The following is a 27,986-nucleotide window of genomic DNA, read 5'->3' as shown; positions in this document are numbered from 1 at the left end:
GTCTGCTTCCCAGTTTTCTACGCCCGGGATGTGAACTGCGGAGATGGTGGAGGCTGTGGCTTCCGCCCACAGCAGAATCCGCCGAACTTCTTGGAAGGCCTGACGACTGCGTGTGCCGCCCTGGTGGTTGATGTACGCGACCGCCGTGGCGTTGTCCGACTGTATGCGGATCTGTCTGCCCTCCAGCCACCGATGGAACGCCTTTAGGGCTAGATACACTGCCCTTATCTCCAGAACATTGATCTGAAGGGAGGACTCTGTCGGAGTCCAGGTTCCCTGAGCCCTGTGGTGGAGGAAGACCGCTCCCCACCCTGACAGACTCGCATCCGTCGTGACCACAGCCCAGGATGGGGGCAGGAATGATTTTCCCTTCGACAAAGAAGTGGGAAGAAGCCACCACTGAAGAGAGGTTTTGGCTGCCAGTGAAAGAGAGACGTTCCTGTCTAGGGACGTCGACCTCCTGTCCCATTTGCGGAGAATGTCCCATTGAAGTGGACGCAGATGAAACTGCGCAAAGGGAACTGCCTCCATTGCTGCCACCATCTTCCCTAGGAAGTGCATGAGGCGCCTCAAGGGGTGTGACTGGGTCCGAAGGAGAGAGTGCACCCCTGTCTGCAGCGAACGCTGTTTGTCCAGCGGAAGCTTCACTATCGCTGTGAGAGTATGAAACTCCATCCCGAGGTAAGTCAGTGATTGGGTCGGTGTCAATTTTGACTTTGGGAAATTGATGATCCACCCGAACCTCTGGAGAGTCTCCAGAGCCATGGTCAGGCTGTGTTGACATGCCACCCGGGAGGGTGCCTTGACTAGGAGATCGTCTAAGTAAGGGATCACCGAGTGGCCCTGAGAGTGTAGGACCGCCACCACGGATGCCATGACCTTGGTGAAGACCCGTGGGGCTGTCGCCAGGCCGAAAGGCAGTGCCACAAACTGAAGGTGTTCGTCCCCGATGGCGAAACGCAGGAAGCGTTGATGCTCTGGTGCAATCGGCACATGGAGATAAGCATCCCTGATGTCGATTGAGGCTAGGAAGTCTCCTTGGGACATCGAGGCGATGACAGAACGGAGAGATTCCATCCGGAACAGTCTGGTTCTCACGTGTCTGTTGAGCAGTTTGAGGTCCAGAACGGGGCGGAATGATCCGTCCTTTTTTTGGCACCACGAACAAGTTGGAGTAAAAACCGTGACCACGTTCTTGAATGGGAACAGGAATCACAACTCCTTCTGCCTTCAGAGTGTTCACCGCCTGAAAAAGTGCATCGGCTCGCTCGGGGGGCGGAGATGTTCTGAAGAAATGAGTCGGAGGACGAGAGCTGAGCTCTATCCTGTAACCGTGCGACAGAATGTCTCTCACCCATCGGTCTTGGACATGTGGCCACCAGGCGTCGCAAAAGCGGGAGAGCCTGCCACCGACCGAGGATGCGGTTTGGGGAGGCCGAAAGTCATGAGGAGGCCGCCTTGGAGGCGGTTCCTCCGGCGGTCTTTGGAGGACGTGACTTAGACAGCCATGCAGAAGAGTTCCTCTGGCCCTTCTCTGACCTGTTGGACGTGGAGGATTGGGACCTGGCTGAGGGCCGAAAGGACCGAAACCTCGATTGAATTTTTCGTTGCTGAGGTCTGTTTGGTTTGGACTGGGGTAAGGACGAGTCCTTTCCCTTGGATTGTTTAATAATTTCATCCAATTGCTCGCCAAACAAACGGTCGCCAGAAAATGGCAAACCGGTTAAGAACTTCTTGGAAGCAGAGTCTGCCTTCCATTCGCGTAGCCACATGGCCCTGCGGACTGCCACCGAATTGGCGGACGCTACCGCTGTACGGCTCGCTGAGTCCAGGACGGCGTTCATGGCGTAGGACGAAAAGGCCGATGCCTGAGAAGTCAAAGACACAACTTGCGGAGCAGAGGTACGTGTGACTGCATTAATCTCAGACAGACAAGCTGAGATAGCTTGGAGTGCCCACACGGCTGCAAAGGCCGGAGCAAAAGACGCGCCTATGGCTTCATAGATGGATTTCATCAGGAGCTCTATTTGCCTGTCAGTGGCATCCTTGAGCGATGAACCATCTGCCACTGATCCTACGGATCTAGCCGCCAGTCTAGAGACTGGAGGATCCACCTTGGGACACTGAGCCCAACCCTTAACTACGTCAGGGGGGGGAAGGGGTAACGTGTGTCATTAAGGTGCTTAGTAAAGCGCTTGTCCGGAAATGCTCTGTGCTTCTGGACAGCATCTCTGAAGTTAGAGTGATCGAAAAACGCACTCCGTGTACGTTTGGGAAACCTAAACTGGTGTTTCTCCTGCTGTGAAGCCGACTCCTCTATAGGTGGAGTTGGGGGAGAAAGATCTAGCACCTGGTTGATGGACGCTATAAGGTCATTTACTATGGCGTCCCCTTCAGGTGTATCAAGATTGAGAGCAACGTCAGGATCAGAGCCCTGAGCTGCGACCTCCGCCTCATCCTCCAGAGAGTCCTCATGCTGAGACCCCGAACTGCGTGATGAAGCCGGGGAAGGTTCCCAGCGAGCCCGCTTAGCCGGTCTGGGACTGCGGTCCGTGTCGGAGTCCTCCCCGTGGGACCTAGGTGTCACCCCAGGAGCACTCTGCTGCACCGACCGAGAGGGGCCTGGGGGCGATGAACTCACAGTGCCCGGGGCCTGTGTGACCGATCTGGACTGCAAGGCTTCTAGTATCTTAGCAGACCATCTGTCCATAGACTGAGCCATGGATTGTGAAAGCGACTCAGAGAGTTTCTCAGCCAAAACTGCAAACTCTGTCCCTGCCACCTGGACAGTGGAAGCCGGCGGTTCTTCCTGAGCCGAGGGTCCCACCAGTGCCCGAGGCTCCGGCTGAGTGAGTGCCACAGGGGCCGAGCATTGCACACAGTGAGGGTAGGTGGAACCTGCAGGTAACATAGCCGCACAAGAGGTACAGGTTGCAAAATAAACCTGTGCCTTGGCACCCTTGCTCTTTGCGGACGACATGCTGTAGTCCCCTCTGAGAGTGATCACTGAGGGTATATAGCCAAAAGCAAAACAATGCGGCCGAACAGAGAAAATATAAATATATATATATATACACTTCGGCACCCAAGGGGGGGGCAGCACCGGGTAACCGGTGTGGCTTACCGACCGCCCACAGCGGTTGTGTGTCCACCAGATTCCCTGCCTGGGCCTCCCAGAGCTGTAGAGCTCGTTCTGAAATCCTCCACCGGCAGAAATGATTGTAAATATGGCTGCCAGAGCTCTCAGGGGAGGAGGGAGCCGTGGGCGTGACTAATAAAGTGCGGGAATCTGGTTCCCCACAGTGCTCAGTGAGGGGGGAGGAGAACACCTAAGTATGCTCCAGCCCTCACTGCCGACGTCCAGTCGACCGTCCCGCCCTTACCCCTGACTGGCAGGCCCGGGGGCGGGAGTTATGGTACTAGGCCGCAGAAGCCGGGGACTAAATTTAATAACGCGGCCGGCAAACAGGCTCGGTCGGCGCGGTAGTCCCGGTCGTCACAAAAAAAACAGCAGCCGCTGCAGCGTCTGTAACACAGGCGCTCCATGCACCGTCCCCAAGGGGACACAGAGTACCTTATAGATGCAGGGCCTGTCCCTGATGATACTCAGTCTCTTGTCCGTCAGATTCCCCCAGGGGCTGCGGAGGGAGCCCGGTCCCAGTGAATGGTGACCGGTTAGGATCCCACTTCTCCCAGAGCCTCTAAGGGATGGGGAAGGAAAAACGGCATGTGGCTCCAGCCTTTGTACCCGCAATGGGTACCTCAACCTTAACAGCACCACCGACTTAGTGGGGTGAGAAGGGAGCATGCCGGGGGCCCTGTTAGGGCCCTCTTTTCTTCCATCCGATACAATCAGCAGCTGCTGCTGACTAAAATGGGAGCTTGAGTAAATGTGTGCCTCCTTCAACACAAAGCATAAAACTGAGGAGCCCGTGATGCACGGGAGGGTGTATAGGCAGAGGGGAGGGGTTACACTTTTTAAAGTGTAATACTTTGTGTGGCCTCCGGAGGCAGAAGCTATACACCCAATTGTCTGGGTCTCCCAATGGAGCGACAAAGAAAAACAAAATAAAAACCAAAACACACCCACGACAAAAATGCATCCCAAAAACGCATGTGTATTTTGCCGCAGTTTTTGCCAAATACTTTTTTACGTGAAATCTATTGCCTAGAAGGGCTCAAAAACGCAGGTAAAAACGTAAGAATTTATGGTGACCACAAAGATGCAGCCAAAAAAAAAGCTGCTACGAGCGCACAGAAGAACTGAAATCTCATAAACTTTACTACAAAAAAAAAACCATGAAAAACAAAAACTGCGGCATGCGCACATAGCCTTAGGTCTTTCACATTGTGTTTTTGCTGTGTTTTTTTTGAGTATTACAATATCTGCAAAATGAGGGAGACTTCTGAAATCTCATGCACACGCTGCTGATAAAAAAAAAAAAAAAGCAAATAAAAACGCATCAAAAATGCAGGTTATTTCTGAAAAACTTTGCTGCCAACACTGACCGTGTGCATAAAGAGCCTTCAGTAGTAAAGCAGAAAACATGTTGACGACACTTGAAGGTCATACATGTGATCTCTGTTTGTATTGTTTTGCAGATACGTAGTTTCCCCCCCCAAAAAAAACGGATACCCAAATAGTCCCATAGAAGAGAATGGGTTTGTATTGTATCCATAAGCCACACAGAAGGAATGTGAACGAAAAGAAAACAGGTCTGAATGACGCCCTATCCTGTAACTAGATTTTCCATCAGTACGGTCCATCCAGCGTTGTCGTCTCTCCGCAGAACGGATGAGATGTGCAGAGCTCGGCGTTCATTACTCCGCAGCAATCACCCGGCTGATTATGAAGACGGAAATATCAGTGGTTACTTGAATGCTCGGCAGCGCGGCGCAGGCCGGACGTCTCACACAATGCTCCATCATGATCTGCTTCTCCAGGAAAAGATATTTCCTTCCTACTATGATAGAGCTGGAGGCTCAGAGCCGCCATCGTCACATCTGGGGCTCGTGCGCTGTGCGGAGGGAGATGAAGCATTTTGGAGAATCTACAATAATCTATGAGGTTTTATGATTCGTTCAGTAAAGTGTGTAGACAGGATCCACTGTAGGCATCCTTTTCCCCCCAATATTTTTACTTTGAGGGCTTATAAAAAAAAAAAAAAAAAAGAAGGGAATTTTGTTTACTTACCGTAAATTCCTTTTCTTCTAGCTCCTATTGGGAGACCCAGACAATTGGGTGTATAGCTTCTGCCTCCGGAGGCAACACAAAGTATTACACTGAAAAGTGTAACCCCTCCCCTCTGCCTATACACCCTCCCGTGGATCACGGGCTCCTCAGTTTTAGTGCAAAAGCAGGAAGGAGAAAAACTTATAAATTGGTCTAGGGTAAATTCAATCCGAAGGATGTTCGGAGAACTGAAACCATGAACCAAAAGAACAATTCAACATGAACAACATGTGTACACAAAAGAACAACCAGCCCGAAGGGAACAGGGGCGGGTGCTGGGTCTCCCAATAGGAGCTAGAAGTAAAGGAATTTACGGTAAGTAAACAAAATTCCCTTCTTTGTCGCTCCATTGGGAGACCCAGACAATTGGGACGTCCAAGAGCAGTCCCTGGGTGGGTAAAAGAATACCTCAATAAAAAGAGCCGAAACGGCCCCCTCTTACAGGTGGGCAACCGCCGCCTGAAGGACTCGCCTACCTAGACTGGCGTCTGCCGAAGCATAGGTATGCACTTGACAGTGTTTCGTTAAAGTGTGCAGACTAGACCACGTAGCTGCCTGACACACCTGCTGAGCCGTAGCCCGGTGTCGCAATGCCCAGGACGCACCCACGGCTCTGGTAGAATGGGCTTTCAGCCCTGAAGGAAGCGGAAGCCCAGAAGAACGGTAGGCTTCGAGAATCGGTTCCTTGATCCACCGAGCCAAGGTTGACTTGGAAGCCTGCGAACCCTTACGCTGGCCAGCGACAAGGACAAAGAGCGCATCTGAACGACGCAAGGGTGCCGTGCGAGACACGTAGAGTCGGAGCGCTCTCACCAGATCCAAAGAGTGCAAATCCTTTTCACATTGGTGAATTGGATTAGGGCAAAATGAAGGCAAGGAGATATCTTGATTGAGATGAAAAGGAGATACCACCTTAGGGAGAAAATCCGGGACCATACGCAGAACCACCTTATCCTGGTGAAACACCAGGAAGGGGGCTTTGCATGACAGCGCTGCAAGCTCAGACACTCTCCGAAGTGATGTAACTGCCACTAGAAAGGCCACCTTCTGCGAAAGACGTGATAAAGAGACATCCCGCAGAGGCTCGAAAGGTGGTTTATGAAGAGCCGTTAGCACCCTGTTAAGATCCCAGGGTTCCAGCGGACGTTTGTAAGGTGGGACTATGTGGCAAACTCCCTGCAGGAACGTGCGGACCTGCGGAAGCCTGGCTAGGCGCTTTTGAAAAAATACGGAGAGCGCCGATACTTGGCCCTTGAGAGAGCCGAGTGACAAACCCTTGTCCATTCCGGACTGAAGGAATGAAAGAAAAGTGGGTAAGGCAAACGGCCATGGAGGAAAACCGTTATCAGAGCACCAGGATAAGAAGATTTGCCAAGACCTGTAATAGATCTTGGCGGACGTTGGCTTCCTGGCCTGTCTCATGGTGGCAATGACATCCTGAGATAACCCTGAAGACGCTAGGAGCCAGGACTCAATGGCCACACAGTCAGGTTGAGGGCCACAGAATTCAGATGGAAAAACGGGCCTTGTGACAGCAAGTCTGGGCGGTCTGGAAGCGCCCACGGTTGACCCACCGTGAGATGCCACAGATCCGGGTACCACGACCGCCTCGGCCAGTCTGGAGCGACGAGAATGGCGCGACGGCAGTCGGACCTGATCTTGCCTAACACTCTGGGCAGCATCGCCAGAGGAGGAAACACATAAGGCAGTCGAAACTGCAACCAATCCTGAACTAACACGTCCGCCGCCAGAGCTCTGTGATCCTGAGACCGAGCCATGAATGCCGGGACCTTGTTGTTGTGCCGTGACACCAGGAGATCGACGTCCGGCGTTCCCCAGCGGCGACAGATCTCTCGAAACACTTCTGGGTGTAGAGACCATTCCCCCGCATCCATGCCCTGACGACTGAGAAAATCTGCTTCCCAGTTTTCTACGCCCGGGAAGTGAACTGCGGAGATGGTGGAGGCTGTGGCTTCCACCCACTGCAGAATCCGCCGGACTTCCTGGAAGGCTTGACGACTGCGAGTGCCGCCTTGGTGGTTGATGTATGCGACGGCAGTGGCGTTGTCCGACTGGATACGGATCTGCCTGCCCTCCAGCCACCGATGGAAAGCCAATAGGGCTAGATACACTGCCCTTATCTCCAGAACATTGATCTGAAGGGAAGACTCTATCGGAGTCCAGGTTCCCTGAGCCCTGTGGTGGAGAAAAACCGCTCCCCACCCTGACAGGCTCGCGTCCGTGGCGACCACAGCCCAGGTTGGGGGTAGGAAGGATTTTCCCTGCGATAGAGAATTGGGAAGGAGCCACCACTGAAGAGACGTCTTGGTTGCAAGGGAAAGAGAGACTTTCCTGTCGAGGGAAGCCGACCTCCTGTCCCATTTGCGGAGAATGTCCCATTGGAGTGGCCGCAGATGGAATTGCGCGAACGGCACTGCCTCCATCGCTGCCACCATCTTCCCCAGGAAGTGCATGAGGCGCCTTAAGGGGTGTGACTGACCCCGAAGAAGAGATTGCACCCCTGCCTGCAGAGAAAGCTGTTTGTCCCACGGTAGCTTGACTACCGCTGACTGTGTATGAAACTCCATCCCGAGGTAAGTCAGTGATTGGGTCGGTGTCAACTTGGATTTCGGGAAGTTGATGATCCACCCGAACTGCTGGAGAGTCGCCAGAGCGACGGTAAGGCGGTGTTGACACGCCACCCGAGAAGGGGCCCTGACTAGGAGATCGTCTAAGTAGGGAATCACCGAGTGGCCCTGAGAGTGTAGGACCGCCACAACGGATGCCAAGACTTTGGTGAAAACCCATGGGGCTGTCGCCAGGCCGAAAGGCAAAGCCACGAACTGAAGGTGTTCGTCCCCGATGGCGAAACGCAAGAAGCGTTGATGCTCGGGTGCGATCGGCACGTGGAGATAAGCATCCTTGATGTCGATCGATGCTAGGAAGTCTCCTTGTGACATCGAGGCGATGACCGAGCGGAGAGATTCCATCCGAAACCGTCTGGTTCTCACATGTCTGTTGAGTAGTTTGAGGTCCAGAACGGGACGGAATGATCCGTCCTTTTTTGGCACCACGAACAAGTTGGAGTAAAAGCCGCAACCACGTTCCTGAAGGGGAACGGGGATCACAACTTCTGTCTTCAGAGCGTCCACTGCCTGAAAAAGTGCGTCGGCCTGAGCGGGGGGCGGAGAGGTTCTGAAGAAACGAGCCGCAGGACGAGAGCTGAACTCTATCCTGTAACCGTGAGACAGAATGTCTCTCACCCATCGGTCTTGAACATGTGGCCACCAGGCGTCGCCAAAGTGGGAGAGCCTGGCACCGACCGAGGATGCGGCTAGGGGATGCCGAAAGTCATGAGGAGGCTGCCTTGGAGGCAGTGCCTCCTGCGGCCTTTTGGGGGCGTGACTTGGACCGCCACGCATAGGAGTTCCTCTGGCCTTTCTCCGGCCTGCTGGACGAAGAGGATTGGGGCTTGGCGGAGGGACGAAAGGACCGAAACCTCGATTGTATTTTCCGTTGCTGAGGTCTCTTAGGTTTGGACTGGGGTAAGGAGGAGTCCTTTCCCTTGGATTCCTTAATAATCTCATCCAATCGTTCGCCAAACAAGCGGTCGCCAGAAAACGGCAAACCGGTTAAGAACCTCTTGGAGGCCGAGTCTGCCTTCCATTCGCGCAGCCACATGGCCCTGCGGACTGCCACAGAGTTAGCGGATGCCACAGCTGTACGGCTAGCAGAGTCTAGGACTGCGTTCATGGCGTAGGAAGAAAAAGCTGACGCCTGAGAAGTCAAAGACGCAACCTGCGGAGCAGAATTACGTGTGACCGCATTAATCTCAGCCAGACAAGCTGAGATAGCTTGGAGTGCCCACACGGCTGCAAAAGCCGGGGCAAAAGACGCGCTCGTGGCCTCATAGATGGACTTCACCAGGAGCTCTATCTGCCTGTCAGTGGCATCCTTTAGCGATGAGCCATCTGCAACCGATACCACAGATCTAGCCGCCAATCTAGAGACTGGAGGATCCACCTTGGGACATTGAGCCCAACCCTTAACGACTTCAGAGGGGAAGGGGTAACGCGTGTCAGTGAGGCGCTTAGTAAAGCGCTTGTCCGGAACCGCTCTGGGCTTCTGGACAGCATCTCTGAAGTTAGAGTGATCGAAAAACGCACTACGTGTACGTTTGGGGAACCTAAACTGGTGTTTCTCCTGCTGAGACGCCGACTCCTCTACAGTAGGAGGCGGGGGAGAGAGATCCAACACCTGGTTGATGGACGAGATAAGATCATTCACTAAGGCGTCCCCTTCAAGTGTATCAAGGTTAAGGGCGACGTCAGGGTCAGAGCCCTGAGCTGCGACGTCCGCCTCGTCCTCCAGAGAGTCCTCAAGCTGGGAACCCGAGCAGCGTGAAGAAGTCGGGGAAGATTCCCAGCGAGCCCGCTTAGCCTGTCTAGGACTGTGGTCCGGGCAGGAGTCCTCCACGTGAGACCTAGGGCCCAACCTGGGAGCGCGCTGCGGCGCGGACCGAGAGGGGCCTGGAGGCGACGATCCAACAGGAGCCGGGGCCTGTGTAAGGACCGGTCTGGACTGCAAAGCTTCTAGCAGCTTGGCAGACCATTTGTCCATAGACTGAGCCATGGATTGTGAAAGTGACTCAGAGAGTTTCTCAGCAAAAGAGGCGAACTCTGTCCCTGCCGCCTGGACAGGGGGAGCAGGGGGGTCTACATGAGCCGACGGGCCCACTAGTGACCGAGGCTCCGGCTGAGCAAGCGAAACAGGGGTCGAGCATTGCTCACAGTGAGGGTAGGTGGAACCCGCAGGTAACATAGCCCCACAAGAGGTACAGGCCGCAAAAAAACCCTGTGCCTTAACAGCTTTGCTCCTTGTGGACGACATGCTGTTGTCTCCTAGGAGAATGATCACTGAGGGTATATGGGCAAAAAAGGGTATACAGCCCGACCGAACAGAAATATATATATAAATACGTATCTATTCCGGCACCCTAGGGGGACCAGCACCGGGTGACCGGTGTGGCTTACCGACCGCTAAAAAGCGGAGTGTGTGTCCTCCAGATTCCCTGCCTTAGGTCCCCCGGAGCTGCAGAGCTCTTCACTGAGAATCCTCCACCGGCAGAATGCCAAAAAATGGCTGCCGGAGCTCTCAGGGGAGGAGTGGAGCCGTGGGCGGCGCCAGAAAAGTGCGGGAATCTGGGGTCCCCACAGTGATCAGTGAGGGGGGAGGAAACATGCAGGATGGTCCGGCCCTCACATCCGACGTCAGGTCGGCAGTCCCGCCCTTACCCCTGACAGGCAGGCCCGGGGGCGGGATTTTTGCGACTAGGCCGCGATGAAGCCGGGGACTAAATTTGAGACCGCGCCCGACAAGCAGGCACGGTCGGCGCGGAAGTCCGCCGGCCTTCTCAATTCAGCAGCTGCCGCAGCGTCCGTGAAGAAGGTGCGCTCCCTGCACAGTCCCCTATGGGGACACAGAGTACCTTAGAGTTGCAGGGCCCGGTCCCTGAGGTTGAATAGACTCCGGTCCGGCAGATTCCCACAGGGGCTGCAGAGGGAGCACGGTCCCAGTAAATGGATGACCGCTCAGGATCCCACTTCTCCCAGAGCCGCTACGGGATGGTGAAGGAGACGGCATGAGGCTCCGGCCTTTGTACCCGCAATGGGTACCTCAACCTTAACAACACCGCCGACGTAGTGGGGTGAGAAGGGAACATGCCGGGGGCCCCGTGGGGGCCCTCTTTTCTTCCAACCGACATAACTAATATGAGAATGCATGAGTGGATGTGTGCCTCCTTCCACACAAAGCATAAAACTGAGGAGCCCGTGATCCACGGGAGGGTGTATAGGCAGAGGGGAGGGGTTACACTTTTTTAAGTGTAATACTTTGTGTGGCCTCCGGAGGCAGAAGCTATACACCCAATTGTCTGGGTCTCCCAATGGAGCGACAAAAAAAAATAAAATATAATATGGTCTTACTTTTTATAAGGTAATAAATGGGGGTCTAATTGAAAGATCCATCCCTTTAACAAAGAATGGAGAGACTGCACGTTTTCAGATTGTGACAGATTCCCTGACACTTTTATGCTGTCCCCATGAGCTTTTTGATTTTGTATACAGGTGTTCCAGCAAAATCAGCTTATATACAGCCCCTTGCTCCATACTACTTAACCAGGACTAGTCCGGGGAGGCGTTTACCCGTAGAGCCTAGTCTAGGTTTAGTAGCTGAAGCTCCGCTAAATGGACACTGTGGACAAGCCCTGCACTACCGCCGTCTTTAATTAAGGCTATGTGCGCACGTTGCGTAAATACATGCAGTTACGCTGCGCTTTGTAGCGCAGCGTAACTGCATGCGTCCTGCGTCCCCTGCACAGTCTATGGAGATTGTGCAGGGGCCGTGCGCACGTGGTGTCTTAGAGCGCAGTGCTTTGGCTGCTGCCCGAAGCGCTGCGTTCTAAGAAGTGACATGTCACTTCTTCCGTGCGCTTTGCAGGCAGCTCTTGCTCTGTATGGCAGGAGCTGCAGGCAGAGCGCATGGAATCGGCTTTTTTTTTTTCTCTACGGACATTTTCTGCAGCGATTTGAAGCGCACATGTGCTCTTCAGATCGCTGCAGAAATTTCTGCAGGGCTAGTACGCAATGTGCGCACATAGCCTAAAGCTGGGGTCACGCTAAATGACAGCGACAACGACGTCGCTGTTACGTCACCATTTTCTGTGACGTAGCAGCGACCTTGTAAGTCGCTGTTATGATCGCTGCTTAGCTGTCAAACACAGCAGCCGAAGCAGCGATCATAACGACACGCGTCGCTGTGCTGCAACATGTGTAGAGAGCAGGGAACCGCGCACACTGAGCGCTGGCTCCCTGCTCTCCTAGCTACAGTACACATCGGGTTAATTACACGATGTGTACTGCAGCTACATGTGCAGAGAGCAGGAGCCGGCGCTGGCAGCGTGAAAGCGGCGGAGGCTGGTAACGAAGGTAAATATCGGGTAACCACCTTGGTTACCCGATGTTTACCCTGGTTACAGCTTACCGCAGCTGCCAGACGCCGGCTCCTGCTCCCTGCTCACTTCATTTCGTCGCTCTCTCGCTGTCACACACAGCGATGTGCGCTTCACAGCGGGAGAGCGACAACCAAAAAATGAAGCTGGACATTCAGCAACGAGCGGCGACCTCACAGCAGGGGCCAGCTCGTTGCTGGATGTCACACACAGCGACAGCGACGGGACGCCGCTGCTACGTCACAGAAAATGGTGACATAGCAGCAACGTCGTTGTCGTCGTCGCTGTGTGTGACACCACCTTAACTTCTAACATCTCTCCTCTGCAGTGGACTAGCCAAAATGTCTTTTGTGGCAGTAGAGATAAAATCTTTTTATCTCTACTGGCTAACACAGTACAAAGATATATTCTTTTGTGACACAAATTTATGGCTCAATACATTTACTAACATAAGAAAGCATTAACACCTTAAAGCTCCAAGAAAGATGCATATTATATTGGTCAGGGGTTTATGGAGCGGTGCTATACAGCTGGCACCTGCCTCTAAAAGCAGCAATTGGCATGTTAGTACGGTGCGAAACACGGCATAGGAAAAGGTGACCTGTCCTATATAAGATGATTGCAGGCTCAAGTCCCCTAGAGGGAAGTATATACATATACCGATACAAAGAGCATAATATATACACACACACATATACATTATATATACATACACGTGCATATACGTGTGTGTGTATATAGATATACATATAAATGTATCTATATACACACATACACTGTATACACACACGTGTATGTATGTATATATATTATAATATATATATATATATATACACATACACACACACAGTATTTACATACACACACATATACAGCACATATGTATACATGCACACTAATATATATATATATATATATATATATATATATATATATATATATATATATATATATATATATATATATATATATATATATATATATATATATATATACACATATACATATATATATATACATATACATATACACACACACACACACACACACACCATGTATATATAAAAAATTATATATATTTTTATATAATAATAATTTATAATTATAATAATTATAATTTTATTCATTTATATAGCGCTATTAATTCCACAGCGCTTTACATACATTTGTATATATACTTATATACAGTGTGTATATATATTTTTATATACACACACACACACACTTTTAAAAGTTTTTATTTGTTCTTTTATACTATCATTCTGCTTTTCCCTCAAGCGTTTGGTATGGCCACATTTGTAGTGACCCCCATAGAATAATTTTACCAGGTAATTTTTACTATATAGAAAACCAAATACAACGGAGGTTTTGGGTATTTTTTTCTCCTTCACCCTTGCGCCTCACTTGGAATTTATTTTCTTATTTTTCCCCATACGATATAAAGTGAATGGAGTCACTGAAAAAAATACAACTCCTACAGCTTTGCTCACAAAAAAAAACAAAAAACAACAACTTCTGGTCCTTGGAATAATTTGAGGACAAAAAAATAACATTGGCTGCGCCTTAATGAATTAAGGTTAGAAATCAGGATCCCAAAGCAATAAAGCGTCTTCTCCCCTCCAGCATTAGACAGATCTATGGTAAGGGTCGGTCTGCCCTGATGAACTTGGCACAGTCTTGTCTGTGGGCTTCCTCCAGCAGATGGGGGCGGCCGCTCCGGGTAATTAACACTTGAGAGCTCTTTGGTATGGAGGTGTTGCCCATTTAGCACAGGTATGAGAGCTGCAGCAGATTGGAGCCAGATGGCACCGGACGCCATCTGCATTATACTGCACAGCAGACGCAGGACTCTTCTACAATGTCTTATTATATGTATCGCGTGATATGGATGCAGAGGCGCCCGCATATCACATACATTAAATAACTAACAGCTTGAAAAACAGATAATGGCCGTACACCAGGGGAGCACAAAGTTTTCCGATTGCACTAGGACCCAGAGTCAAAATGGCACACCGTAATGCCTTACTCTGATTCCTTGTGTCATGCACCACCCTCCCAGGATATAAGAGCGGCACAGTAAGGATCCTGGGGTCATCCAAGCTCCCATTCAGGACTAGGAATAAGGTCGGCGTCAATCAGTGATCCATATCATCAGACAGGCGGATCCCTATGCTGCTGTTAGTTTGGAGCATTAGACCAAGCAATATGGCTGCTCATGTGAAGTACATCTTAGGCCCCCTTCACACGTCCATGAAAAATCACACGCGTTTTTCACGGACGTGTCAAAAGGTGCGTATTGTCATCTGTGTGCCGTGTTTATGGCACACGTGTGTTCTCCGTGATAAGACACGGAGAACGGGAACTTTCTACTCACCTGTCGCTGGCGTCGCTGTCCGTGGTGCTGATCTCCGGTCTCTGGTCCTGCCGACTCCCTGCTGCTGCTGCTTCCGGCCGCAGTGGAGTGAATATGCAAGGATCAAAATGAGCGGCGGTCGGAAGCAAGTGACAGCAGCGGCAGAGACAGCAGGGCTGGAGAAGGTGAGTATAGAAATTCTTTTTAAATTCACAGACACGTGTGTTTTCTCCGGTGCGTGTCACACGGATCACATCCATGCGGTCCGTGTGACACCTGTGATGCCGTAGAAAAATGGACATGTCTACGTGTGGAGCACATGGGCACACGTATGCTCCACATGGTCCATGGCAAAACATGCACGTGAGCGCAGACCCGTAGATTTTAATGGGTCTACGAGTGCCTGTGTCTCTGGCACGTGAGGAAACGGACCAAACACGTACCGGAGACACTGATGTGTGAAAGAGGTGTCGCGGGCGGGGAGGACGCCGCCGCGCGCTTGCCAACGCTCGGGTCCGGCGCTGCTGCTGCTCGGTGGCTCGAGCGGTGGGCCGAATCCGGGGACTCGAGCGGCACTACTCGCCCGTGAGTGAAAGGGGTGGTTGGTTTGGGGGATTTAGTCCGTGACGCCACCCACGGGTTGTGGTGAAGATAGACACCACCGCTGCTGGTGACGGGGATCCCGGGAGCGATGGTAGAGAGCAGCTGGGATGTTGTTTTCCCCCTCCGTGGGTAGGGGTCAGTGGTCCCGGGGCCCGGTGATGTGATGGGGCTGCAGGGCCGGTGAGGTGCAGGTTTGCAGGGACAGCGCGACGCGGTGCCGGATAGCACGGGTGTACTCACTCAGCAAGAAAGGTACAAAGTCCTCGGTAAACCAAACGGCTGGATGGACGGGTCCCGCAGCCGACTGCAATGCTTCTCCCCGGACAGGTGATGGTGGCTGTCTTTCCCTGCACCTTGATGTTCTTCTTCTGACTACTATGGATTCCCAACGGTAGTTCGCTCCCCGGTGTATGGGTACCGGAGGAGCCCGTTTGCCCGCAGGCGCTGGCCCTGGAGTCTCTAGCCTTAGGCGGTAGCTGTATACCCTCACGGTGTGGGCGGTTGCCTTAAATCGGGACTTTTGCTGTTGTGAAACCCCTGGGGTTCCAGTCAAATTCGGATCTGACTATTGTCGGCGGTCCAAGCCTGGTCGGGGTCCGATGGCCCTGCCTGTGTGTGCTGACTTCACTTCGCTCCCCGGTCGGTACCGGCGGGCCGTCGCCCGACCCCGGTCCTACGGTTCCGCATCGCTCCACCACTCCTGCAGACGGCCACCACCATCTGCCAACCTTGCTGTCAGTGCCTGGATCACGAACCCAGACACCCAAGTGCTTACTCCTCTCACTTCAAACTCCAACACTCAACTGTCACTTTTCCCGCCTCCAGGCCTGTGAAATCCTCGGCGGGTGGAGCCAACCGCTTAGCTCCGCCCCACCTGGTGTGGACATCAGACCCCGGAGGGAGGAACAAGGATTTTTGTTTGGCTGTTATCCCTGTCTGGTGGGGATGTTTGTGTGTTATCTGTGACGACCTGGCTAGGCCAGGGCGCCACAGAGGCCTTAGAGAGTATCTGTTTCTTGGAGTTCCTTAATTCAGTTAATAGTGAAACAACCCTCCCTGCAGCGGCCCAACAGACGACCCTCCCTGCGACGGCCCAACAGATGACCCAACAGACGACCCTCCCTGCGGCGGCCCAACAGATGACCCTCCCTGCGGCGGCCCAACAGACGACCCTCCCTGCGGCGGCCCAACAGACGACCCTCCCTGCGGCGGCCCAACAGACGACCCTCCCTGCGGCGGCCCAACAGACGACCCTCCCTGCGGCGGCCCAACAGACGACCCTCCCTGCGGCGGCCCAACAGACGACCCTCCCTGCGGCGGCCCAACAGACGACCCTCCCTGCGGCGGCCCAACAGACGACCCTCCCTACGGCGGCCCAACAGACGACCCTCCCTGCGGCGGCCCAACAGACGACCCTCCCTGCGGAGATTTCCAGTAGAACCAGAAAATGTCTTGTCTCGCATACTCGAGAGGCAAAAGAGCGGAGCGCACCACTACAATAAAAAATGAATGAATCAAGAGGAGGTGCACCCTGGTGCAGGGAGGGAGACAAGTGCAAAAAAGAGGACAGATCCTGCACACAAAATCAGGGGCACACTGGGTGGATACAATGAACAAAGAACACCTTTATTGGGTACATAACAATGACATGTTAAAAACATTAAAAACAAACATGGAGACAAGAAACATCCATTTGGCGGAGCCAAGCCCAAAAATATCACACCAAAGTACCAATATGTGTATGAGGAAAAAATCAAGCAGCATGAATAGTATAAAATACACTAAATTGTGCAGTATCAAATATCATATATCATGAGAGTCCTCTGGTGATATCATTGCATAACCAACCTGCGTGAATAAAGTGCATAAAGCCTGTATTATGAAGCCAGCAAGGAGCCAAGTATATTGGTGGCTAAAAATGGTTGATGTACATGCGGTCACAGCGGAGACAGATGCCCTGGAAAACCAGTGAGTAAACGTAATATCACAATAGCGAAATGGCACCAGAGCATATGTACAACAAGATGGTGAATAAACAATCACTGTGGCGCAAAAGTATATGTAAGCCCAAAATAAGAGGGCATAAGCAATCAGCCAAGGGATGCAAACCTATATGAGCCGAGGATGGAACACAGAAAGCTCCAAGGGCTGCATGATGGTGCGGTCAATACCAAAATATGGCATGAGAAGCAGGGCAGATAGATGGTGGCAGGAGGGTCACCAGAGGGAGATGAGGGAAGTCAAATACACATGGCCTGAGGTGGGGCAAGGCAAGAGTGACCGCTCAAAGTGGACGGCCCGACGCGTATCGCCGCAAGGGCGGCTTCATCAGGGAAAGTAAAACAGATACCCAACGGAGGAGTATATATATACATAAATAAACTAGGTAAACACACGCACCTGTGTAGCAGCAAAGCAGGGTGCAATCAGCGCTGTGCAATCATCATATGGGCGTGTGCGCCATACAGAGCAATATGGAGGCATGATGATCAGCCGGCCGGGAGTGAGGCCACAATGCTGGCGCGATAGTGTAGTATACGCGCCTGCGCAGTACATGGGGACGGAGCGGCAAGAGGATCAAAAGAGAACTGCTGAGCACAGAGCAGGAGGAGCGCGCATGAGCAGAGTGTGTAAAAGCGCACATGGTGGAGTCAGCGCGGTGCAGAGGTACAAGACCACCGCGTCAGATCGCCCACCATTAGCAATGATAGCACACGGGTTCACAAAGATTAACCCTGATTGTAAGGGCAACTCCCACCTGAGGGCAGAACAATAGAGAGATACAACAAGAAAAGGAAGAGATGATAAATAAATGTGTAGTAACTTTATAATGGAAAGACAGTGTGGGCCCACACAGACAGACAATGTTAATATGAAAAGATGCATACAAGGATCGATGTATATAATAGATATGACCCCATATGTGCGGCAATTGTATGGGGAAAATAAAGCAATATAGACAGTTATTAATGAGTATTTTAAACCTAAGCCATTTTTTATTATTATTGCATAGCAAGGCAGATGTATCAGTCAAAGATGGCCAGACATAAAATAAATCATGACACATGCGATGGTGCATAAGTATGCTCTCTGCAGATTATCAATTTGTCCACCTACGAACCGTCTCCACAGGAAATTTCAGTGTTGGAAAGAGGACTCACCTTTTCACCTACACACTCGTTTGATAAATTTTCTTTGATCAAAGACCTTTATCTTTTTTGTCGTAACCTCGTCTTCCAGGTTATCTACAGGCGACCTCAAATCATGGACCAATTAGCACCGGACGAACAACAAACTTTCCAGGATCTATTGGAGTTACTGGATGAAAATTCGGACATACCAGGTAGGAAACACTTTCCACTCAAAAATAAATCTATTGCCACTCCCTCATTTTCCTTGGTACCCGCCATAAAAATTTTCTTCGAGTTGGCCAGAGCAGATATGACTAAGCTCACATCTCACTCCCCTAGGGCACCTAATCTGTCCTCCCAGGAAAAACAGGCTATCTCAAAACTAAAGAACAACAGTGACTTCCTTATTAAGGAAGCCGATAAAGGTGGGAACGTGGTGCTGTGGCCCACTGATATGTACCTCGATGAGGCTCATAGGCAGCTCAACAACACCGCCTATTACATCAAACTTCCCTCTGATCCCACACAGGTGTTTACCTCTAAACTCCATCATCTACTGCATTCTGCCCATCGCCTAGGTGTCATATCCGAGAAGGAGAAGAAATACATGTGGGTCACTGACCCCATTGTTCCCACCTTCTATTTACTGCCCAAGATCCACAAGTCCACCTCCAGGCCCCCTGGCCGACCCATTGTGGCAAGCATAGGGAGCCTGTGCGAAAGGGCTAGTGCCCATATGATGATTGCACAGCGCTGATTGCACCCTGCTTTGCTGCTACACAGGTGAGTGTGTTTACCTAGTTTATTTATGTATATATATACTCCTCCGTTGGGTATCTGTTTTACTTTCCCTGATGAAGCCGCCCTTGCGGCGATACGCGTCGGGCCGTCCACTTTGAGCGGTCACTCTTGCCTTGCCCCACCTCAGGCCATGTGTATTTGACTTCCCTCATCTCCCTCTGGTGACCCTCCTGCCACCATCTATCTGCCCTGCTTCTCATGCCATATTTTGGTATTGACCGCACCATCATGCAGCCCTTGGAGCTTTCTGTGTTCCATCCTCGGCTCATATAGGTTTGCATCCCTTGGCTGATTGCTTATGCCCTCTTATTTTGGGCTTACATATACTTTTGCGCCACAGTGATTGTTTATTCACCATCTTGTTGTACATATGCTCTGGTGCCATTTCGCTATTGTGATATTACGTTTACTCACTGGTTTTCCAGGGCATCTGTCTCCGCTGTGACCGCATGTACATCAACCATTTTTGGCCACCAATATACTTGGCTCCTTGCTGGCTTCATAATACAGGCTTTATGCACTTTATTCACGCAGGTTGGTTATGCAATGATATCACCAGAGGGCTCTCATGATATATGATATTTGATACTGCACAATTTAGTGTATTTTATACTATTCATGCTGCTTGATTTTTTCCTCATACACATATTGGTACTTTGGTGTGATATTTTTGGGCTTGGCTCCGCCAAATGGATGTTTCTTGTCTCCATGTTTGTTTTTAATGTTTTTAACATGTCATTGTTATGTACCCAATAAAGGTGTTCTTTGTTCATTGTATCCACCCAGTGTGCCCCTGATTTTGTGTGCAGGATCTGTCCTCTTTTTTGCACTTGTCTCGCATACTCTGCTCACCTCTGTTCCTGAACACCGCTCCGCTCCCAGAACAGCGTCAGAACACCATCAGGGGCAGAAATTGGAGGAAGGCACGAGAACAGAGGGGTCTGACAGTGAATATGAGCTGGTGTCATCAGTGAGAGGATCGGCCCCGGTCTGTATGCATGGCGCGCCGGTCCGCATCAGGTGTATGTTATATACTGTACTGTTGCTGGTCTCACCTTCGGTATATAATCACAGCCCAGGAGGATTGCCAGGCCAACCAGCGACTCCCGATCCAATCCAAGCCGGTCTTCAATGGTGGAGACCTCATAGCAGTCCACGTGCGGATCCTGCAAGTACAGAATCCATTATAAATCCCAAATCAAATCAATTTTTTTTTTCTACTTAAAAAGGAGTATTTCTATCTGAAAAGGAATTGTCGAAAACTATTTTAGAATGAAAATCAGTACAAAGGGTGGTGTCTTTTTAAGTGATACAAAACTAATACCAATCACTTTAGTTGCAGCTTTGACATCACATTGATAGCGCTGCAGCCCATCAGTGAGCTCTGAACGGTAGGTGCCACGCCAGACAGAGCCACTAAGCTTCAGTGCGGAAAACAATAACAGAACACGAAAGCAGAGACTAAGCGCTGGACCCGGGGAGGGTGAGATGAGAACAATATATTCATTTATTTTTGATGAGCCAAGTACAGCCGGGGGAGGTGGGGGGGGGTTATCACTGACTGCATCCAATACTTTATAATAGAAGGGTCTGTGGCGCCCGCACTGATCTCAGAAGATTTGAGGGGTCCCCTGCACAATGGGCAGTAAGACACTTCTGCTGATTGGTCGGTTCTCTGGTAGTCAGACCCCCGTCCGAGAGAGGCGAGGACCCCTCTGAGCACAGAAGAATAATGTGACTACACCAGCGATATAGGATAAACGCACGAGGAACAGAAGAGATTGTCAGACCGCCACGCATTTCCTGAAGAATAGGGCACTTTAACTCCTTAAACTCTCTAAGCAGTGCCAAATACTACAATATAAGCAAAAAAGCAGAAACGTCAATGTCAGCGAGCTAAGTGTCAGATACCAGCTCTGTACAGGAGGGAAAACATCAGCCGTCCTTATGGGCGATACAATGGCGCCCCCTAGTGGAAGAACATAGAAGTGACTCAATGTTACAGCAGCAGCGCTGAGATACAAGAACGCCCTGGAGAGAGGAGCCGGGAGGAGGCATCGGGGGTCGCACGCTCCGACTGGCAGAACCACATACTTTGCTTCTTGATGAAACCAGTTAGAATGGGGGGGGGGAAACAAAAAAAAAAAAAAAAAAAAAAAAAAAGAGTAAAATCATAAAAAGGGGTTATCGAGGGAAGCTCAGGAGAGCGGTGGCGGTGATGTTACGACCCATGCACAATCATCATGCACCTTTCAAATAAGGAAAATGGGGTCAAAACGCCATCGGGATGAAGATGTGAGCGACGCCTGACGGCATATGGTTATTCCAACGCTTACTGATAGCTCTATATCCCTCACTGATCGGAATGAGTTTTTTTTGGTGCCCCATAACTTTGCTTACTCATCCTCCCCAGGTCCGGCACAGAATTGCCGCCGCAGCTCCCGGTGTCTGTTATCATCTGCATTGCTCATGTCACAATGACAGAGCTGCAGGCAATCAGTGAGCTCAACTCCGATTGACTGCAGTGCTGTTCACATGACATAGCGCTGCAGACAATTTCATGTAGCTGGGGAATCAAGGATTTCTGAAAACAGAAAACCTCTTTTAACCCCTTATGGACAATAGGACGTACTATAAATCCTGTAGGGTGCGGGTGGATTATATAGACGGCACCTATCATTAATAGCAGCAACAAGAATTAACTCCAGTCGCTGCTGTTTAACGAACGAACGAGGTTCAAGTCGCTTATTTGGGAAACTAAATAAAAAAAAAAAAAAAAAGTTAAAAGGAGTTGTCCGACAAACTCAAAAATGTTTGTTAAGCTAATCTGTGCTGTATGGTCATATAAAACACCCCTACATTGTTATTTCTTGTTTTCTAACTTTTGTTCCTCTTGAATTATGACTTTATTCTCTGCAACTCTTTGTTTACATTCAGCTCCAGCAAACTGCACAGACAAAAACAAAGAACCATTGCATCCAAATAAAGGCCCGTCCTAATGAAATAAAGACAGACACCATTTTGTTGGCAGATATCGGTCACAGCTTTACTGATATATTATTATTTTACAAACTTTTCCAAACTCATTAAAACTTGTAAAACATATTTTATAAACTTTTTTCAAACTCTTTAGAACTTGTAAAACATAACTTGACTCCAGGTGAGAAGGGACACTCTACCACAGGACCAAGGACTTCCGCTCTCTCACCAGAATGCTGTTGACACATGCCAAGGAGGAGACCAGTCTCAAACTGAACTCCGACCCCCACCATTTGAAAAAAGGCTTGCTCCAGGCCGCCCTGGATCATAGATAAAAATATGTCCAGACCGATATCTGCCAAGAGCACACCATCTTGAAGCATTAACCTTCGGTTGTCACCTTCCAACTAAAATAATCGGAGCAGACAACTGCCTGCTGATGGCAACCACCTCCAACAAGACCTGAGCCATCTCAGGCCTCGAACCCAACCACTAAGCAGTTCGACAGAGTAGAATCCAAGATTGCGACCGGGCGGACGGTTACCAGCTCTCTGAACAGCCCAAAACACGTAGAAATTGCCAACAATCCAAAAACTTTTTTTTTTTTTTTTTTTTTTATAGCAATACCGAACCTTTAAAGAAATTAACTAAAGTAAATGTGCTATAAAATTGGTTACTTCCTGCAATAAATCGTGCGATGCATATCTGACAAAAAAGCAGAGCGCAATTTACCAATATGCACTGCATATCAGAGTCTGATAAAGCCCGCCCTGGCAGCCTCAGTGGCTGCCATAATGAAAAGGAATGAGTCCCAAAGTGATCAGGGGGTGAAAAAACGGCAAGCGGTGAGGCAACACCGAAAAAAGGAGCGGTAAACTGGTACCTAGTAAGGGGGGAACCATCCTAATAAACTAACAGTGAGGTACCAGTAGACCGACAAACAAAAATTCCATCAAACGCAAAGGGCAGGTAGGGCCAGGGGAAGGAACAGTCTAATCCCAGAATCTCTGGCCACTTGGTCAGTTTGGGCTCCTGAATGCGGATACGCATGAAGGATCAATAAGTAGTATGGCACACAATTGAAGGCAACAAAACTATTCTTGGACGGTGTGGCGAGTTCGCTGACTCTGAGGGCCCAGAAAAGGCCAAGTTAAAGGTTGTGGACAACAGGGATATCTCCCGTGGGATTGAACAAACAGCCTGCATAGTCGATTAACTGAAGAAGCATCAGGTAAAAAATTGGGATGCCTCTTATCTATGGATTGGTGGGACTTAACCAGCCATTAAAGGGATTTGCAAATAACAAAAGATTTAGTAACGTAGAACATCCCATCAAAAATGAAACAAAATACAAATAAATGCTTCTGGGCTACAGAGGCGGAAGAACCAAAGTTATAAAGGTGCATCAAATATTAGAGGGTAACCTCCGAACAGGTAAAGTTATCAGAACCGAGGGACCAGCTACCAGCATACCTATACCTAACCACTGTTTCACGCCTATCCATAAAGTTGCCACTTTGAAGGGGGATCTGAAGTCCTAATCTCTGTCAGGAGTTGGTCCCGACAAGATCTCGCAGCGGTGTGGCAATGGCAACCCACCGGGCTGGCATTGGGTACCAGCTGAAAAATCCTGCAAACCGAAACGAGACAATCAATATGGAGCATTACTCTGAGAACCCGTAGCCCATGCTCGGATCAAATGTGTATTGTATGCAGCGTAACAGCAAACAAAGTATTACAGTTGGCTAGTGACTTGTGCCATAACTCCACAGCAATGACAATAGGGAACGATTCTGAAAGGGAAAAATTAGCAGTAAAACAAAAAGTTAACAAGGTGAGGGCCAGGTGCCCCGGCACCACTGATTGCCCAAAACAGCGCTAAAACCATCAGAAAAAAGACGCATTGGTGAGCAAAAATAAAACCTGGTTAGACACCACAGAACACATGTTGAACATGCACTCATTAAAGGTGAAAAGGAATTGAGACCAAATCAGTAAGTCAGAAGTAATACGTAATCCTGTGGTCAGGGTGAAGCGCCCCTCTGGTGGACTTATGAATCCTGTGGTCAGGGTGAAGCGCCCCTAGTGGACAATGAGAGGCGGTGAACTGCATTTGGCGCAATGTAACTTTCCTGTAAAGACACGAATACTTATAACTATACTATGCCTGTAATTCTAATTAGCTCGGGCTGTAATTCTGACCTCTCTAATGCTGCGGTTCAGTAATATAACATCACATAAGCAACAAAATTGTCCAACAGAATTACCAATTAGACAAAGTGAATGTATTTTCATGGTATGTAGAAAATCCCTTTAAGACTGCACCGTACAAAAACAAAACCCACATTCAATTGAAACAAGGTCTGAATCTTTCGTGCCCTACGTTTGTTTGGGGGCAAAGGGGACAACAAACTCAATATCAACTGAAAAAATGGCAAAAATTGTTTGCATTCATCGAAGTCACTAGAGCAATTAAAGAAAATCATCAAGTAGTGAGTGACAAATTTTGAGAGCGTCTCACACCACCCCCCATTGAAGAAATGAACTGAAGAGTTCAAACTAATGGAATGACATAAAGCATCCCATGGGAAGTAAAGAATCGTAATAAAAATTGCCATACATAGCAAACAACCCAAATTATGGAACAGTACGGATGAACAGGTAACAGACAAAACACAGATTCGATATCAGATTAAGCAAAAGTGCACTGCGTCCGAACTCCCGTATAAGAGAAATTACACTGTAAAAAGACACAGAAATCAAAGCTTTACTCAGGAGGGATACCCTGATTAACCGAACCCACCTTGTGGGTGAAATACAGTAGGTGGTGTATCAATTGAAATTTACCCGGTTCAGTTCCTTTTAGCGACAATAAGGGAGCAATTAGAAAAACTAAATAGAATAAATAAAGTGAAAGAAAAAATACAAAACTGATATGACCAGCCACATCCTTATTGGGATAGTTGTCAAGCCACAAGGGGCATCTCTGATACCTTTACCGGGGTCGTCTGAGACATTTGTACCCATTTTTACCGAGGACCTTGGGAGGGGGGTGAGAGTGCATCTGACTGCCAAATGGCTCCGCAGCAAGGCAGAACACTCGTGCTAGTATTGCATAACCCAAAGAACCGGAAGTGTCAATCATTAAACAACCAACACGCTCCTGGGCGGCGCACGGCCACCATGGCTGGACCTTGTGAAGCTCCCGGCACAGTGGCCGTGGATTGAAAAGTGGTATACTGGCTTCTGTACGGTCATCAACCTAAGCCAGAAATCCATGGCTTGGACACTCAAACCAATGCCAGGGTGTAGGGGCAAGCCGACGCTGAAAATCCTCATAATACCAGACTACACCCATAACCACCGTGAGTTTATAGGAACTATAAATTAGGTATTGATAAATGAACATTTCAGGACCACGGTCGGGATATTTCTGACCCAGGACTGAAAAACCTGTAGCCAATTACTAATCGTTTCTCGTGACCCTTGGTTTCTTATCATAAGTACTGGGACAAATATAAACGTGACTTAGTCGACATGATGCTATCAGAAGCAAAGGAGTATCCATCAAAAACACCACCGCTGACGTGACAGCACAAGACCGCCAGGCATCCTCGAAGCGTCCGATCTCTCAAACAATGAAGATGGAGAATGCCACCTTAAGGAGCTGTAATGCCTTAATCCCCCAAGCCTCCGTGAACACACCGGGATGTTGATGTGGATGCCATCTCTGGGGAATTCGCCGTAGATACACCACCGCTGACGTGGGAAGGGGCATACCTCACATCCCCGGGCTGTTCAGTAGCAGACCAATTCCTCTGTGTCCTCGTAGGCTGTACCATAGATGTTCGTGGCACACTCATCAGTCACCCTCCGAGACGCTTGAGCCCTCAAAAGGAATTCGAAAGGCGACTTCTACCAGATGAGTGTGAACGCCGGCTTCTGTGTGTACGGGAGGAGTTCCGTGAAGAATGCCTCAAGCGCCTCCTGCACCGATCCGGCGAGTGACGCTGATCGTGCAGATCCGACCGATGCAAGGCCATGTGCCCACGCTGCGTTCTATCCCTACAGAAATTTCCGCAGCGATCTGAACAGCACATGTGCGCCCCAAACCGCCGCAGAAACAGTCCGTACTGAAAAGCCGATTTCATGCGCTCCGCACTGCAACCCCCCCCATAGACAGAGCAGGGGCTGCATGCAGAGCGCACCAAAGAAGCGACATATCACTTCTTAGAACGCAGCGCCCCGGCAGTAGCCGAAGCGCCGCGTTCCAATACGCCATGTGGGCATGGAATTATCCACAATCTTCATAGATTGTGCTGGGGCGCAGGACGCATGCAGCCACGCTGCGGTGCAGAACGCAGCGTAAACTGCAAGAAAACACGCCACGTGGGCACATAGCCCAACGCAGAGGGGAAGCGGGACCGATCACTGGTAGGACATAAGCAGGACCCCTGTGGTCTGCAAGGATTTAGACATTGGGAGAGTAGCTGTGGATGTGAAGAAGGGGACAGCTTGGGCATCAAGGGTTAATTGAGAACGTGGCAGACCATCACAGGTATGCAGCACAGGAGGGGAGTTAGGGATGGGGGGGGTGTATGGTGTTCACTATTTGGAGGCTCTGAGCCAGGGATACAGGCTGGTGAGCAGACACACTGCCCCAAAACCTGCAGAAGAGGAAGTGGTGTCATTGTCCATGGCAGTATATGAGGGGTTAAAGTAATACTGCTGTGATACGAATGCACTAGAAGTGCTGGGAGCTGCAGGGGAGATGAAGGGGGCGTGGAGCAAACTGTGCTGTGTGAAAACAACAGGGAGGGGGGCTGAGGGAGCAACAGTTGTGAGGTGTTTATTAAAGCCTGCCTGCCGTGCTAAAAGCAGGGACAGGAAAAGCAGGGATGCACTTGGGGCAGGGGCCCGAGGGAAGCACCTAGGAGAAGAAACACTTCCTTGGCAGGTGCTGCAGCTCTCTGCAACATACTCCCTAGCTGTGACTTGAGGAGAGCTGAGCTCTGCAAATAAATGAGCCAGTCATCCCTAACTTTCATGCCACGCATGGGGCCTGCAGCGTCTCAAGGATGTGAAGGTCCATCGGGTTTCTCCTGCTTCCACCAGGCAGAGCTGCTCCGGATCCTGGGATACCAGGGGAAGAGGCCGGACACCGGCCCAGACCCCAATATATAGGTAGAAATTACACCCTATAGGTGGGATTGGGAAATCGGGGAGGGGCCAGGACGGTGTCCCCTCCAAAACAAAGGAAGAGCAGGGCCTGGACGGGAGAGGGGGCTGGACAAAAACAGCATTGGAGGTTAACCCCTTTGCTGCACAGTCTGGGCAGTTTCATTATGCACTACACTGCCCACCAAACTGACCACTTCCTGTGGCAAAACCTCAGTCAGAGCTGGCACCGGCCCCGACCTCAGTGTCTATCCCCGCCCCACTTCCAGCCCCCGCCCTCTGCAGCCCCCTGCACACACATTCCCTGTCAGTATTCTGCCCCAGCACCTGACCTCTCATCATCACTACAGTATTGGAAACAACAGCGCCGCACACACTCACACACACAGGGCTCTGCGCCACACACACACACACACACACACACACACACATACACACACACACAGCACACCGGGCTCTGCGCCACATACATCAGGCTCTGCGCCACACACACACACACACACACACACACACATCAGGCTCTGCGCCACACACACACACACTCACACACACACACACACATCAGGCTCTGCAACCCACACACACCACCCCATCGGGGTCTGCGCGCCACACACACACACAACACATAGGCTGCAGCCTGCAAACAACAGCTGGCAGCTTCACCTTGGCTGGCAATCCAAAACAGAGGGCACCCCACGC

The 27,986-nt window shown here is 50.4% G+C and overlaps 1 protein-coding gene across 1 annotated transcript in view; it reads right to left on the bottom strand.

Moving 5' to 3' along the window:
• GEN1 (GEN1 Holliday junction 5' flap endonuclease) overlaps nt 1-27,986 on the bottom strand; it is an 86,627-nt gene that overhangs the window by 38,675 nt on the left and 19,966 nt on the right. Inside the window, 1 exon segment of the mRNA XM_075341577.1 lies at nt 20,186-20,296. Within this exon segment, the coding sequence (XP_075197692.1) occupies nt 20,186-20,296 (111 nt within the window).

The sequence above is a fragment of the Anomaloglossus baeobatrachus genome, chromosome 3 (genome assembly GCF_048569485.1).
Source record: "Anomaloglossus baeobatrachus isolate aAnoBae1 chromosome 3, aAnoBae1.hap1, whole genome shotgun sequence".
NCBI lineage: Eukaryota > Metazoa > Chordata > Amphibia > Anura > Aromobatidae > Anomaloglossus > Anomaloglossus baeobatrachus.
This window is presented reverse-complemented; position numbering and strand designations above follow the sequence as displayed.